General features: G+C 46.9%; 1 protein-coding gene across 3 annotated transcripts in view; it reads right to left on the bottom strand.

Annotated features, from left to right (window-relative positions):
- The window catches only part of ches1 (checkpoint suppressor 1), a 108,358-nt gene that overhangs the window by 58,280 nt on the left and 32,649 nt on the right, over positions 1-17,429 (bottom strand). For all 3 annotated transcript variants that reach the window (XM_015948237.3, XM_015948238.3, XM_015948236.3), the window contains one exon: positions 2,013-2,612. In XM_015948237.3, the coding sequence (XP_015803723.3) occupies positions 2,013-2,594 (582 nt within the window). In that variant the 5' untranslated portion in view covers positions 2,595-2,612. The remainder of the gene's footprint in view (positions 1-2,012; positions 2,613-17,429) is intronic.

The following is a 17,429-nucleotide window of genomic DNA, read 5'->3' as shown; positions in this document are numbered from 1 at the left end:
CGCCAAAATTACCTATGCACAAGCTGCTCTTAGCACGCGCGCGCGCACACACACACACACACACACACACACACACACACACACACACACACACGCATGCATGCATGAGCACATATATAACACAAGCTGATTGCACCCCCACTTAACACCTCAGTGCCCAGCGGAAGCTCACACACACAAGTCAGTAAATCAGCTTTCCCGTTACTACAGCAACAACATACTTTTATGTCAACTGCAACCCAGTTACTATGGAGATATGTATACAAGAGAAACTCTGTGCTGCTGCAGTCGAGGGCTAGATGACAGCATATTGTGTGTGTGTGTGTGTATGTGTGTGTGTGTGTGTGTGTGTGTGTGTGTGTATGTGTGTGTGTGTGTGTGTGTGTGTGTGTGTGTGCACATCCATTTTGTTCCTGCACACACACGTAAATAAATAAACGCACATATTCTGGTCAGTGAAAGCTAAAGGAGCTCTCATATCATTCGGTATAATCTCAGTGAACTGAACGGGCATTGACCCACCCCCCAACAACCCCTCGGGCAAGTCGGATACTAAAGTCTGCTGGCATCTGTGTTATTAAATCCTCCAGTATTAATTTAGCACTAATTGGGTGAGGGATTCGCTCTCTGTCTACCCTGAGTGAAATCTGGATGGGAAAGCCGGTATTAAAGGCAATATCAGGACTTAAATCAAAAGCGAAACGCTCTTCCCACCGGGGAGACACAGAACGTTGAAGCGAAAGAGAGCGATGGAAGGAGAGATCATCAACTATTGATAAAGCCGATTCTCGTACAGCTGTAGACAAAATACAGAATGTGTTTGACTTCATGTTGAATGTGCCTACAAATGGCTTATAACTGTCTGACAGTGAATGAAGGTCCAACCACACCATAGGGTGTTCCGGAGTTATGCTATGGTTATGGACAGAGTTCTCCATTCCTTCATCATAGGCATGGATGTCAAAAGAATTTGGAGCTTTAAATGAATGATTCAGACTTTTTTTTTTGTTTGTTTTCTGAAAAGATTTTTCGACAGATGACGTTTTTTTAAAGACAAGTTTGACACAAGGTCAGAATTAAACATGCAGGTATGCATTCCCATTCACGTAAACCTTTTAGTTAGTGGTGGTAATTATCTCTTTATAAGTGATTGCGGTTGACTGCAGCAGGTAGTTTCTCTTTGTATTCGTTTTGACAGCATTTATTAGACTGTCTCATGGAAGAAAAATTGTCAAGATGTTCAGAAACAACTCCAGAACCAGCAAGGATTAAGGCTTACGAGAACTTGGAGCTGCTGGAACATCAGAGATCCTGTCTATTCTCAAACCAGTTACAAGAAAGAAGCTCAAGCTCCAAAAGAGACACAATGAACTGTCCACATGAAAAACTGAATGTCATCTGGAGAAATGTTTTATGGTCAGACAAAGATTAGCACCTTTGGCCTCAGTATGTTAAGCAGAGTCAAGATGAAGCTTCATTGTGAAGCATGGCGGTGGTAGCATCATGATCAGATTCCACCAGAGATTTTCTGTGATAAGCTATCACTCAGGATAAGGGTTTTTAGTGACTTTCAGCTGCTGCTATAACACATTTTAGTTACTTATCTGTAAAGTTGACTGAGTTGTAACTATTTTTGTACTTGGTCTTATCCTTTATATGTGGCAGCCATTTTGAATTAGTTTAACGCCACACCATTTTTCATGAATCGAGAAAACCAACATGAATTAAAAGACTTTCTGAGAGCTTTGTTAAAATCCAAACAGTGGTCCATGATGTTTTGCTAACAGACCAACAAAAACATGGACAGACTGGCAAACCCATCACTAAGAGGAACCGTAGACTTATCTGCTTACTCTGCAATGCTATATAAATGCTTCTGTCTTTAAACATGTTGGTCACTTCATCTGTGCTGGTTAGGTTGGTCTCCATTAGCCCAGCCAAAGCCCTGCTATAGGAGTTTAACTGGGAAGAAACAACACCAGAGCAGCTTGGATAAAAAACGATTTCTTTACCTGACTGCGATCTTTATCCACCTTCTTGAAACATTTGTTAAGAGACAGATTGTGTCTCACAGAGTTCTTCCAGCCTGTTGGGGCGCTTGCAAAGTAAGGGAAGTGCTCCAGAATCCAGCCATAGATATCCTTCACCGGCAATCGTTTGTTGGGTGCATCTTCAATGGCCATGAAGATCAGACAGCTGAAGGAGTATGGGGGCTTTCGGTTGGCCCCTGCTGTTAAGTCATACGCTGAGTGTGCATCGCCAAGCAGGGCGTCGTCTGGGGAGGGAGACAAGGATGAGGGCGAGCGGGGATGCTGTCCGTCAGGGTCCTGCAGTGGGGAGACGCTACGCAGCCCAGAGTGGCTGAAGCTGTTTAGGAGGTCGGTGCTCTCGTGGAGCCAGGAAAGGCTGGTGAGCTCCTCGTCCTCAGCCTTGGAAAAGGAGGCAGAGAGAGAGAGGGACAGATCGGCTGCCTCGACCTCGGATGCCGCTGTGGCAGCATCCCCCTGTTGGTACGGCGGGCTCATGCCCTGAGAGGCGCTGGCTCCACTACTGGGGCTCTGAGCCTTCTTACTGGGGGGCATGGTAGGTCCCATCCAGCCCAGGGCTCACTCCTAAAGAGGGAACATAAAAGAAACAAGGTCAGCGGAGCTCTTCACATAAAGCCTTCACTTTGTAAAAGGTCAAAGGGAGGAAACTGTTTTATTACACCTGCAGTTACAACAGAACATGTACATTATCATTTCTCTCGGGAGCTTTCTGTCTAATTATGACTGGTGCAGCAAATTTAGTGCTTCAGTAAATGGCCTGTATTTGATATAGCGCCTTCTAGAGTCCTAGAACCCCCCAAGGCGCTTTACAACACAATCAGTCATTCACCCATTCACACACACATTCACACACTGGTGGTGATGAGCTACAATGTAGCCACAGCTGCCCTGGGGCGCACTGACAGAGGCGAGGCTGCCGAGCACTGGCGCCACCGGTCCCTCCGACCACCACCAGCAGGCAACGTGGGTTAAGTGTCTTGCCCAAGGACACAACGACAGCGACAGACTGAGCGGGACTCGAACCTGCAACCTTCCGATTACGGGGCGAGCACTTAACTCCTGTGCCACCGTCGTCCCGTTCAGTGGTTGAGGAAACTTCGCCTTGTACAAATACCTTCTAATTACCAGTGTAACAGCAAAGTATTGACGTTACACTGGGTTGCTGTCCTAACACATGGAAACTGTTAAAGGTCTAATGGTTACGGGGACACAAAACCATACCGGTGATATAAGAGGAGAATGTAAGTGTCAAGGCTGGTGCGATAATTGAGCGTACATAAAACCTAGCTAAATTCCAAGATTTACACCATCAGAAGCAACGCATGCTGATGGGACTTAGTTCCACAGCGGGGCGTCTGTGACCTGACCTGATTGTGATCTGAACAGTTTACCCAGAGAAGAAACAAATGAAAGTGCGAGTTCAAATCCATCCCCGCTCCAATCAGACCATTACCCTGCCAACGTAAGAGCAAAACTGAGCTTGTTACACGCAGGCAGAGCGCAGTAATTGAAGGGGAATGGGTCCACAATTAGAAGGCTCACAACCAGGCCCTTGATTGTCCTCTGCATGGACAGCTGTGGGAAGAACCCCTGCAGCAGCGAAATGTAATCTAGTCACACCCAGCCTGAAGACACACACACACACACACCAACAAACATGAATGAAAACACGTGCAGAGATGAGCGTGCTCACAGCAGCGTTCGGACATGGGGGATTAAGTTTTGATACGTTCTGGTGCGATCTCTCCCTAATCCAAGGTGATCATCGGCCGATCTGTCCCCTCACTCCGCGTGATTGACTGGCAGCTGTCACCCATGGCAACACACTGTAGCGTGACAACTGTCAGCTCGCAGCAGCTCTGGATGCTGTGTTGCCATGACGACAGAGCAAAACAACTCATCTCCGTTTCTCGTCTGCTTATCTTCCTCTTTTATTCCTCCTCACTTTTTTTATCAGCTCAGATAGTCGCTTTAACAGTGTTGACAGACTGCTGAGCTAAATATAGATTAGTGATGTACAGTCGCCGTGCTGCTCAGTCGGCCAAGCCTGTAGTCACCTCGCCGCTCCATCCGACTGTCTCCATGGTGGAGGCAAACGCTTTGCGGAGTCGGCGTGCCTTTGATCCCTTCTTCTCCTTCTTCTTGTTCTCCCCCTGACGTCTGACAGCATGCACGCTCATTCTACAAGCTGTACCTGTCTGAGGTACGACGCTGTTGCACCAGTATTGACAATGACCATAATGAATTCAAATTGCTCTGGCGACAGTAATGCTGTAGCTGAAAACAGTGAGCAGATAATCAAAGGGATGGGCTGGATGGAGAGGGACTTCAAGGAGTGTGTCTTTGTGTGTTTTTGACACTCTTTGTCAGGGTGTGTGTGTGTGTGTGTGTGTGTGTGTGTGTGTGTGTCTTTAGGGAAGAAGAAAGGACATGGTTGTGACATTGTTCCTGGTAGGAGTCCACTGGAATGCAGAGATGCCTCTGATGCTCTCCTCTTCCTCCTTGTTATGTTGCCATAGCGGCAAGGGGGCCATGAAACATTACGGCTGACAGTAAAGTCATCTCATTTTACTGTTGCTATGACAACAAACTCCTCACTGTTGGTTGGGGCCACTGCGAGCTACCGCCCAAGCCTCGTGCCTGAGACGATGTGTGTGTGTGTGTCTGTGTGTGTGTGTGTGTGTGTGTATGCCACCACATCTCCCCTGGGCTCTCATAAAGCTTAACACACTTGTTCAGCTCTAAACAAACTTCCATGAAACTTCTACATCGGCCCCTCAGGACCAACTGCTAAAGGACAAATGCAGATATCGCTCAAGTTCAGACTAAACGGCGCTTGCCATGTGTGTGTGTGAGTGTGTGTTTGCACACGAGTGTGTGTTAGGAGCATCCACACATTTGTTTGACAGATGGGACTGTGCTATTCTCTCTGTCTTCCTCATTCTCTGGATCTCTTTTTTGTTTGTGTGCTTTGTTTTGATTTGTGTTTAGCGTGTCCACGCTTGGCTCAGTGTGTGTGTGTGTGTGTGTGTGTGTGTGTGTGTGAGCACATACTGTTCTGTAAGCACACAGTGTGGTGTGTCTTGAACATTCTTCAGGTAAACCTCTGCACACAGAAGCAGCTAAAATCAGCCCAGTGTGTCTGTTCTCTCTGCGACCCTGGCACCATGCTGCTTGTGTTTGCACTGCCTACCCTGAGCATACAGACTTTAAAGGACACCATTCATTTGCAATGAATGACTTTCTAGACTGGAAACACCGTTCTTGAGCCGTTAGTGGCTGGTCATGCACTAACACTAGAATGGTGCTAATATTAATCAGCCATGAATTACAGTAGATTCAAGGAAACACTGACAGGTAACAACAGCTTCTAATTACCCTGAACCTTTTATTAAGTAGCCCAACACAGTCAAGGGTATATTTTCTAAGGTGGCAAATTTAAAATGTGACTTGTTCTGTTGTATTAAAGACCAAGTTCACTCATTTTTTAATTACATTTGCAGTTGTCTATAGTCAGGTGTGCAAATCAGTGGTCTGCAGGTGCGCATGTGCTGTCAAAATAAACAATGCGCACCTGAAAAAAAGAGGTAGCACCTATTTGCGCACCTAACCCCGGCTTTCCACTGGAGCCGTCAGCAGCACGTTACTGCAGCAGCACGTCATAGCTGCTGATAGGAACCGCTGTGGTCAACAGAACCTTTTCCACCGGAGCCGTCAGCAGCGCGAGTCGGCCGCGTCTCAGGAGCAGCATGTCGCGGCCTTTACGCGCCGGTTCTATTTTCTACGCGCGACGCCTCTGAAACGGGTCAAGTTCGACATTTTTGGGGAAGGAAAGACAGGAAATCGGACGCGGAAATGGAGAGAAGCTCCCGAGATTTTCAGAATAAAGAACGTACTGCCTTCCGGTTGCTTTACTTTTAAAAAACGTTACTAACTGTGCGTCCCCGTGAGAAGTTATCACCTAGCTAGCGGTCTCGTTTGTTTTTCAGGTCCGTATTGGCGATTATAAAATGGACAGAACATAAAACACAAACCATGTTGTAATTTTCTCCTGCTTGTTGTTGTGTTTACTGACGAAGTCACTCGTGTGACTTCGTGCTCTGTCGGTGACAGCTGCTCCCCTGCTGCTTCGCATCTCGTGGGAAGGGCCAAGCAGCAGCTCACGCGAGCAAGACGTGCTGCTGCAGTAACGTGCTGCTGACGGCTCCCGTGGAAACCCGGGGTAAGATTTTGTGGAGGAAGAAAGACATTTCTGGAGCATTTTAAAGATGTCCAAGAAGCAAGCTCCATTAAGTAATTATTTTGGTGTTCCTCTGCCTCCAAAAAAACGTCAGACTGTGTCACGGTCTGCGTCTGCCCCTTCCTTCATGTGTCTCCTGATGTTTCTCCATCCTCTCTAGATTCCCTTCTGTGTCTCATAGCGCCCTCACGTGTCCTTTGTCTCCATCTCAATTATGTGTCTTATGTTTGTAGCCCTTTAAAGTAAATTCCTCCCAGGTCCTGTGTCATTCATTCATCCCCAGCCCTCCAGGTCTTCCTTCACGTTCTGTAGCTCCAGCCTCTTTGTCCCTAGCTCGGTGTGTGTGTGGCCATTCCCCTGCTCAGTGTGTGTGTGTGTGTGTGTGTGCGTGTGTGTGTGTGTGTGTGTGTGTGTGCGTGTGTGTGTGTGTGTGTGTGTGTGTGTGTGTGTGTGTGTGTGTGTGTGTGTCCAATCCCCAGTTCATTGTATGTGTGTATGAGTTTGTGTGTGTCAGTATGTGTATGTGTTTGTGTGAGTCCATCCCTCAGTCTTAGGTTTAAGTTTATCTGCCCTCCATTGGTTCTGTTTCCCCCATTTAGATAATTTGTGTCACCTGCCTTCCCTCCAGCCCTCACTCCACACACCTGCTTCCTGTTTCCTTAATTATTCTCCCTGTGTATTTAAGCCCTGTCTTGTCTCTGTTTGGGTCGGTCCATTGTGGTAATTCGGTCAGTCTTCTTGTTCCTATCTCTAGTATTTCTTGGTGCTTCTCATTGTCTCTAGAGTTTTTGATCTCTAGTTTATATTTTGGACATTTTGGATTTTTGGCTTCCAGCCCTTTTGGATTTATTTATAGTTTGGACGCATCCTGAAATAAAAGGATTTTCTTTATATCAGCTCCTGCCTCGTGTCATCCTGGGTTCTGCATTTTGGGTCCTAACCATCTCCGTATCGTGACAGACTGAGTCGGAACTGCAAAAGATAAAAGTCGTCGCGGAGAAGTGGCTGCAGGAGCTCGGCTGCCTTCAAACAAACGATGAACGCACAGAGATGTGGTGCAGATCATGCCATGAAAATCCCGCCCTCGCAGACAAAAACAGCGCCTTTTACATAGACACTAAAAACTTCAATCATCCAGCGTTTGATAAACATACTAACAGCAGAGAACATCAGAAAGTTGTCTGCTGTGTGTGAACTGGAGGAAGCCAGTCAGGATAGTGAGGATGATGATGATGATGATGAGGATGATGAGAGTCTGTAGAAATAAAAACGGCATTTATGCCATTTTAAAAACTTCAGTGCTCTGAAATAGTAATTTCGTTAAGGGTTTTAAATTTTATTTGATTTGATTTGTTTTTACATAAGCAGTTGTTTACACATTGTGTTTTACATTCAGACAATTCAGTCATGTTATTTGAAAATTAGAAGGTTTAAGTTAAGCTGGCAATATGTACCTGTTGTACTTATTGTTTTCAGTCAAAATTAAAATATGTTGCATCATCAGCGCGTTACTCTGTTTTGTTCCTATTGTGAGTTGGGTTAAGAATTAAGTGCATTAAAAAATGTGAGGACCAAGCAACAACCATAGGTTCTCCCCTGAGTACCAATCCAAAAATTTTACATGCACCCGTGTCTATAGTATAAATTCCTTTCTGTTTATTTATATAGCGCCAAGAGTTGTCTTAAGATACTTCACAAAGTATTCCAATAAAGTTTAGTTCATTGAGCCAATCAGTAAAACTTTTCCTCCAGGGGAGATGTGAGTAGAAAGCAGCAAGATTTCCTGATATTTGGATATCTCACCTCTGATTTGCCAGCAGCAACATGACTCACTGACTTCATTATCTTTGCAACGCTGATGTTTTTCTCCACAAATAACACAAGCCTGAAGGAGTTCTGCTGTGTTGTGAAATGGTTAATGCTCTCTCCTGGACGCTAAACCAAAAACAGTCTTCCCAGCTTGAGCCAAGATGAGTGAGTCTATGAACGCAATTTTCCTTTGATTTTTATTTTTCTTTGTCCTGTCTGGCTGTGAAGCAAACAGAGTTAATGTCTGAATGCTGGTGACAAGCCTTACAGATTTACTGTCAGGTGGAGCATCAAAGCTTCTGTTTTATTGTCACCCCGATACTTAAAACTTTATTGTTATTGTTTTTTGGATGCTTTATATTTCCGACCAGACACGGAGACATAGGTGAATGAGAAAGGAAGAAACAAAAGGAAGAGGAGGAGGAGGAGGAGGGGGGGTCCCACAAACATAAACAATCAGTGATGAAGAAGAGTCTGCTTCTAGACCCGCAGATAGAGAAAAACAAACAAAAATGGGACACATCACAATAAAACAAGAGCAACCTGATGAGGAAATCTAAAATCAACATTGTTTTACTGAGCAATCATCACATGATATGAACTCACAGTGCATTTAGTGTCAACCACAGCCTTAAGACGTGTTGAAAATGCCCAAGCCAATACTTATGAGAGCACCATGTGAGCACCTGTGTGTGTACACGTGCTTGTTTATGTAAGATTTCTCTATAGGAGCGTCCAATAGAGAGTGTGAGGGGCCACAGATCTGCCCCCCAAAGATGTGTTGGAGATGGAGGGAGCTCCAAGTCCCAGAGATCCAGGAGCTGCCCCAGAGCGCAGGGACCCCAGGGAGACTGTAACCAGAAAAGCCCCAGACCCCTCTTGAGAGGCGCAGGGTATTGCCCCGGGGAGCCACAACCGGCAGCCGGCAGAGTCCCGGGAGATATCAGTGGCAGGCCCACAGGCCCGCCCACAGCCTCCCACCCCCCAGCCAGCCAAGCCCGGAACCCAGCGATCCAGGACCCAGGGGCGACCACCCCCACCGGGTACCCTGCAGAGCCCAGGGACCCAGATCCCACCAGTCAGCCACCGGGATCAATCACGCAGATGCCAAAAATCTTAAACCCCCTGACCCGGGAGCCGCAAACACTCAGGCAGACCAAGGCACCACACTCCACACCAAAAGTGGCGGGAGAGGGCAGGCGAAGATTTATAGTAGCACAAGAAGTCCTAGGAGAGGGGAGGAGTCCAAGACCCCACCTGGCATATACAGTCAAACACAGACACAGTCACACACTCCCTCCCTCATGCTCACACATACACATACAACACAAGACTTACAAAAAAGAACACTAGGCACCCACTCACGCTCCCCATACACACCCTATTCACTCTGGACCTGGTACTGTTGCACAATGGGTACAACCATCACCGGTTCCCAGAGTTCGCCCCTTTCTGCTGGGGTGCTGATAAGCAGGCCTCCACGCTCAATGCTGAGCAAAGCAACCCACCACCCAGACCTCAGCCAGACGGCCAGCTTCCCCTCCTAGCCTCCAGCCCCGGGAAGCCAAGCGACAACAGAGGTGTGCTAAGATCCCTAGTGTCTCGCCTGCTCCAATACAGTGTTAGTGAGTGTTGATCTGGTGTATTCCATGGCTGTGGTGAGCGGGCAGTGCAGGCATCGTCTGGCCTCTGCCAGCTGATTAATAGCAGGGGAAGCAGGTGTGTGAGATGAGCTGAGGAGTTAGGAGCAGGTGAAGTGGATGAAGCTGATGACAGGAACAGGTGAGAAGAATGGAGTTGATTGTGGTTGCCAGGGAAACAGGGCTTTCCAGGAGCTTGGTGAAGGGACCAGGTGAGCTTAATGAAGGTGACATGAGGAGGCAGAGGAGGATGAAGGATGGGAATCATGACAGAACCCCCCCCCCCCCCCCCCCCCCCCCCCCAAGTGCGGATTCAAGACGCCCACAGGAATCCAGAGCAGGGCGGGAGGAGGGGGCCAGGAGGGAGGGCCAGAGTAGGGCGGGAGGAGGGGGACCAGGAAGGAGGGCCAGAAGAGTTTGGGGGGCCGGCGACGGGGAACCAGGAGCCAGGACAGCGGGAGTCTGGGGGGCCGGACACGGGGAAACAGGAGCCGGGACTGCCAGAGTCTGGGGGGCCGGCGACGGAAAACCAGGAGCCGGGACTGTGGGAGTCTGGGGAAGGAGGACACTGGAGGACAAGGACTAAGAGGGGACTCTGGACTACGAGGGGACTCCGGAGACTGAGGGGACACTGGACTACGACTAAGAGGGGACACTGGACTACGAGGGGACTTTGGAGACTGAGGGGACAGAGGGGACACTGGACTACGACTAAGAGGGGACACTGGAGACTGAGGGGACAGAGGGGACACTGTACTACGACTAAGAGGGGACACTGGAGATTGAGAGGACAGAGGGGACACTGGACTATGACTAAGAGGGAACACTGGACTACGACTACGAGGGGACTCTGGAGACTGAGGGGAGAGAGGGAACTCTGGACTACGACTACGAGGGGACTCTGGAGACTGAGGGGACAGAGGGAACTCTGGACTACAACTATGAGGGGACTCTGGAGACTGAGGGGACAGAGGGAACTCTGGACTACGACTACGAGGGGACTCTGGAGACTGAGGGGACTCTGGAGACTGGGACGTAGACTCTGGGTTTGGAGAGACAGGAACTCGGGAGACTGGGATGTAGACTCTGGGACTGGGGGAGATGGGAACTCTGGAGACAGGAACTCTGGAGACAGCGACATAGACTCTGGGACTGGGGGAGATGGGAACTCTGGAGACAGGAACTCTGGAGACAGAGGCGTAGACTCTAGGACTGGGGGAGACGGGAACTCTCGAGACAGAAACTCTGGAGACAGCAACATAGACTCTGGGACTGGGGGAGACGGGAACTCTGGAGACAGGAACTCTGGAGACAGGGACGTAGACTCTGGGACTGGGGAGATGGGAACTCTGGAGACAGGAATTCTGGAGACAGGGACGTAGACTCTGGGACTGGGGGAGATGGGAACTCTGGAGACAGGAACTCTGGAGACAGGGACGTAGACTCTGGGACTGGGGGAGACAGGAACTCTGGAGACAGGGATGTAGACTCTTGGACTGGGGGAGACGGGAACTCTGGAGACAGGGACGTAGACTCTGGGACTGGAGACGGGAACTCTTGAACAGGCTGGAATGGAGACAAAGACTCTTGAACAGGCTGGACCGGAGCCTCGTGGACGGGCTGAGCAGGATGTGATGTGTCCTCCGGGACCACTGCCGAGGCAGGATGCGATGCGTCCTCCGGGACCACCGCCGGAGCAGGATGCGATGCATCCTCCGGGGCCACCGCCGGAGCAGGATGCAATGCGACCTCCGGGACCACCGCTGGGACAGGATGCAACGCGACCCTTGGGACCACCGCTGGAGCAGGATGTGATGCGTCCTCCGGGACCACCGCCGGAGCAGTATGCGATGCGTCCTCCGGGACCACCGCCGGAGCAGGATGCGATGCAACCTCCGGGACCACCGCTGAAGGAGGATGCGGTGCAACCTCCGGGACCACCACTGGGACTGGATGCGATGCGACCCTTGGGACCACCGCTGGAGCAGGATGTGATGCATCCTCCGGGACCACCGCCGGAGCAGGATGCGATGCGTCCTCCTGAACCACTGCTGAAGCAGGAAGCGGCGCGTTGGAGGGTTCTGGGGAAGGTGACCACCTCTCACAGCAGGTCGGACCCTCTGCGGTGACATCCTTAAGTGCGGACCCATATACACTCCGGACATAAAGGTAGTAATTACCAAGGGCTGGAACTGTTATCAATTCTGGATGGGTGGAGAAGATTGCATTCAACCTTTCAGCCGCCCGCAGACGTAAGTGGGGGCAGGTTGGCTTGGCATAGACCTACCACATAGCTTCCTAAACCATCTGCATCATCTTCTGAACAATCTCCTCCGTTGGGACCGGTCCAGAAGCAGAACATGAGGTGTTGTCCGAGGAACCAGCCAATATCAGCACGGGAGAAGGATCAACCCCTCTTAGCAGCCCCAGAAAACCTCCGGGACCGCCGCCGCGTGACCTGACAGGAGGGGTTTGAGGCTGGAGCGGCGAGATGATAGGAGGGTTCCGGCACTGTTGCGTGGTCATGAACCCGCTGCACAAGACTGTTGCAGCAGGTCTGGAAGGAGGGGAGGAACCTCTGCATGGCAGTGGCCTGATGGCTAAACATGTTCCCCAAAATGGTGACTCTTGTTCCCTTTCTAGCTCCATAAACTCCAGGAGCGTGAGATCCTCCATGGCAGGTATAATGAAAAGAAAAAAAAATACTCCCAAGTGCTGTGTCGGCGTCGGGTCAGACTTTTGGCCAGATTATTCTGTCACGAACAGAACTCAGAAGACCCGTGAAGACGCCAAACACAATGAGAGTAAAGTAAAAAATCGTTATTAGGATGCAGTTATCACAGTTGGGCGAGGCTGGAGACAGAGTCGGAGACAGGCGAAGGTCGAAATGGCAAGCAGAATACAAGGCAGGGGTCAGGCGAAGAACGAGGTCCGGAGGCAGAGATCAGGCAGGGTGGATGGCTGGAGAATTTACTGGCAAATGTTTTCAATAATCTGGCAGAGACTGGATAGCAGGGTGGTTCTTTTATAGCAGGGGAAGCAGGTGTGTGAGATGAGCTGAGGAGTCAGGAGCAGGTGAAGTGGATGAAGCTGATGACAGGAATAGGTGAGAAGAATGGAGTTGATTGTGGTTGCCAGGGAAACAGGGCTTGTCAGGAGCTTGGTGAAGGGACCAGGTGAGCTGAAAGAAGGTTAAATGAGGAGGCAGAGGAGGGTGAAGGATGGGAGTCATGACAGTTATTTTCTAATTTAGCTTGTTTTGTGCCATGGATTTCACACATGATGTCCATTAATTTAAAGACACATTTTGATACCAAGAACGTGCTTATTTTCGAACAGGGGAAATACAATTTTAGGTTTTGTGTGAAAATAAGTCTAGGACTACAAATGCGCATCACGAAAATTATGTCATCGAACCAGACACGGAGACAACCGAGGGAAAAAATGCTGTAAGTTCAGCAAACTTAAAATTCTTCCTGTAGGAGGAAAGAACCACCATAAATTTAGCCATTTGGTAAGTAGCAGCTACGCAAGGGGAGAGGAGATTATGTGGCGACGTCACATATGTGATGTGCCGATATCTAGTTTGTAATCATGCTAATTACAAACTTTTACAAGCTGATAAATCTCAAAGTACATGACTGGTGTGGTCGAAACATCCATCGTTAGTTTTCATTTGAATTGCAGTACAACATATGTGCAATCCAGGATTTAAAGCAAAGCAGATTCGAATATGACTCTTTTAGCCCCTGTTTACTTGCATTCATTTTTTTGTTCTTCCGGGAACCCATGAGCCAACCGGAAAGGGAGGAGATTTAGGCTGCCTATAGGTGATGAGCTACAGTTAACAAAATAAATATTTCATTTTTAATATATAATTACTTTGGAACTTGTGATTCTTGAATGTTCCATCTTCTGTCATAGCTAGCATGAATTAGCGCTCAGAGATAGTGCTCACAAACTGGAAAATTGTTTTACATTTTCAGTTGGATTTGGAGGATTTTTGTAATTTTTGTAAGCAGTTCTTGGTTTTTGTTATGGTATTCTGACCGCATAAATGGCACCTACTTAAGAAATAGACTCTTTTAAAACTCTTTCACAATAAGAACCCCCAGAGAAATAAACATGCTTGAGTAAAAATAAGACTCACCGCATTTGAAGGACATTTAAATAATTAATAAACCAACTGAATTGTTGAATCTTGTTTTTGTCCTATAATCAATCAGCACATAATATATTTTTGAATTTGTAATTCACATTGTGCTGACAGTGACAAGAGAAAAACTAATAACTCATTTAAATGACTAGTTTGTACAAACAATTCGGTATAACTACTTTCTGAATATTAATACCATGTTGAATTTCTTCACAATAATCATGATAAATATGTTTTATTCCGTGTAAAAATGAATGCAATTAAGTTTACAAATGATGCGAACTTCCTCCTTTTGTGTGCTGCTTGTTTTAGGTCATAGGCAAGGTTTCATTTGAAACATGTGTACCATTTACCACAAAAGACTTCTTTAGATCCATGCATTTCTGTTGACACATCATCTGAAGATGGAAGATCAGAGCAAAGTTCTATTTCTGATTCAGGAGCTACAGTTAACGTGATCCAGCCACAGCCCTAGATGCAATGGGCAACCCGACAATTAGTTTCAAAACACAAGCACAACCGCTTTCATCATTTGTAGAGGTTTTTGAGATGATTTGCACTTTGGAACATCATTAATGACCTGGAATCGGCCCTGCTGACCTGTAACCGCCTCGGATCGTTTGAAGCCACCAGTGTTTACACCAAGGGGGGAAAAGGCTAATAAATTCCTCTGAGAGGAGGCAGGGTGTAAGCTAATTCATCTGCTCTAATTGACAGTGTAATCATCTTACACCCCATTCATGCTCACGCAGATACTAGTCTAGACCTTTACGTAATCCTCAGAAGAGTGCCAGTCCCTGTTGGGAGCATTGTTCCTGTCTGCCTTTTGGACAAACATTTCCATCTTCATCTTTCACTTCTGCGCCATGAGTCAAAGCAACTAGAAGAAAGTCCTTAATTGCCAGAATCCACCTTCAAACCATGGCAGAAGTCTTTGGTATAAACCCAGGTTTGGCTGGTGATGCCCATTCAGCAGCTCCTTTACGCTCTTCTCTGGGTCTCGAGCCTCTATTAGAACATTGTCGATATGAATGCAGCTTGTGACACGAGCTGCACGACACATCCTCCTCACTTTCCAGTCAGTCTTTGGGATACAGAGCAATAAAGCCAGTGCCATGAAAAATAATCCCCCTACCCCTAAATAGAGTAGTAATAGCAGTGTAGAAGATAGCAGCGAAGAGTGGAACAGAAGCTGGTAGGAGTTATTACTTGCAGAGGGGGTGAGTTGAACCTTGTGGCTCCTCTGGCCACAGTGATAAAGCAGAGTCAGATGCACCGAGGCAAAACTAATCTGGAGTTTTGATGACAAAAGGACAACCTTTATCCTTCCTTCACATGGACCGGACACACAGGAAGAGGGAACGGAAGACCAACAGGGAGAAGGAGAAAATGAGAAATCTCCAAGAGACTGTGGAAATAATAACATTTGCTACATATATGTCAGTGATGTTCTTCATTCCCAAGCAATCACACACACACACACACACACACCCCGATAGTGTGTTCTGTCTCTGCCCGACAACAAATATCAGGGTTCCAGAGGGCTTTAAGAAAGCAGAGCAACACCAGTCGCATCCTATAAGGTCTGACCGGACCTTATTTTTATGTCATCCTCAGCAGCAAAGAGCTATGGAATAGAGGTCAGGGGTCAAGGCACCCCCGAGGACCACTTCTGACCGCTCTGTCCAGGGCCGTGCTCCACACTGCCTGGCAGCTAAAAACAGTTGCAGACACACAAATATACATCAAGCAGTTTGCAAATGAAAAACTACCGAAGATTAGTGCCACGCCGAAGAAAAAGTAAACAAGGAAATGTGAATTTTTAAGTTGGAATGTCAGGACACATACTGTCTTTTTAGAGACCTGCTGAAGGAAGAGACCCCTCTATTGTCCCCGGACCCCATGCTTTTATTATTGCTGTAACTTGAGGGTTCTGGGCATGTTTTTAATGAGCCAACTAAGAAAACATAACATTTAGTTGAAACGAGGCATTTTTTCATTGCATGGAACAAAAACACCATCATACAAAAATGGCAAATGCCATTGTTTTACAGGAAAAAAAATGTTAGTTTAATTTTGACAGCTGTAGTCTGATTGGCCCTGATTCAGACCAGCAAAGTTTCTGACTTATTTACTGTTTTTCATAGAATTGGATGATTCTCAAAGTTGCGATCACAACCCCATGTGGGGTAATGAAGGAGATCTCAGACAGTCAAATTAGGATTGAAAATGTTATTTTTTTACATTAAATTTCAATAATGCAAATAACTATAATCATAAATAGACAAGATTCCCAAAATAAACTACAAACACATTTCCACATTAATGGAGTTTTGGTAAAGTGAAAACTGATTGTTCTTCAGAGCACATTAGCTCAGAAATTGATCATTCGGACGTGTTTAAACTTTGAAATATGTATCCTTTCTGTAGTTTTTGAACTTTAGTAATACAATTTTTGGACATCCTTTATTGTGATGATGTCATGCTAACATTTGAATTGTCAAAACTTTGCAAAATACCACTAAACAAACTCTTCTTACTCCCTTTAAAATGTTACCACAGATACAAATCAATATCAAAAAGACGACCGTTTTGTCTGCTTTCACCGGCTGAGTCCCCCACAGCTTTAGGACTTAGAGTTTTCTCTCGTCAGAAGGCCGAGAGTACATCCTCAAGCTCCTGCCACTCAAGGTTTCGGGCTTTTAGTTTTTTCACAAAATCTGTTTATTTCAGGCCAAATTTTTATTGAAAATATATGTCAGTCTCACAAGTGTGTGGCTACCACACACTAATGATTTTCTGGCAGTTGCCATGGTGACCCTAATGATTTACAGGCTGCATCTTTAAATGCTCGATTGGTTTTGCATCTTGTTTCTATTAAAATGTACTACTTTGGTCAGAGCTTGAAAATAAAATAAAACCCCAAATTGTTATTGAGTTGAATTACATTTTGAAGTGCATTAAAGAGCAAGTCACCCCCAAATCAACTTTTTTTCTGGCAACTACATAAATGCATGTCTAATCATGCTGCAGACACGTGTAGTCAATAGTTTCGCACTTTAGTGTATTTTAGTTAAAATTTTATTTTTCTGCCTAAAACTCTGTGTTGTGCCGTTGTCAGGTAAAAACTCTGCACTGCATTTGAATTTAAATCTGCCATCGCTATTGGCTAAGAGGTACCCTAGGACATTAGCTGGTACCATATGATGTCACAATGTCGCTGTGAGCCTGTGTGTGTGTATTTGTTAGCGGCTCCGCCCTCTCGCTTTGCTAGGCAACAACATTTGTTGCATTTTCTAACAGGAAGTGGGAGTGGAGTAATACTCTGGTAGGGGGTGACTTGCTCTTTAAACATGCTGGTGAAGGTTCTCTGTCATCCAGGTCACGGTAATCCAAAGGAGCTTGAATGAAGGCAACTGGACTTTGGTTTCTTGAAGACGTTTCGCTTCTCATCTGAGGAGCTTTGTCAGTTCTGACTGGAATATGGGAGAGTCAAGCTTATAAACTGTAGCTGTCTGTTGTTGCTACATGAGCAG

Source organism: Nothobranchius furzeri, chromosome 2 (genome assembly GCF_043380555.1).
Source record: "Nothobranchius furzeri strain GRZ-AD chromosome 2, NfurGRZ-RIMD1, whole genome shotgun sequence".
NCBI classification, from domain to species: Eukaryota; Metazoa; Chordata; class Actinopteri; order Cyprinodontiformes; family Nothobranchiidae; genus Nothobranchius; species Nothobranchius furzeri.
The sequence above is the reverse complement of the archived record's forward strand: the minus strand, read 5'-3'. Positions and strand labels throughout refer to the sequence as shown.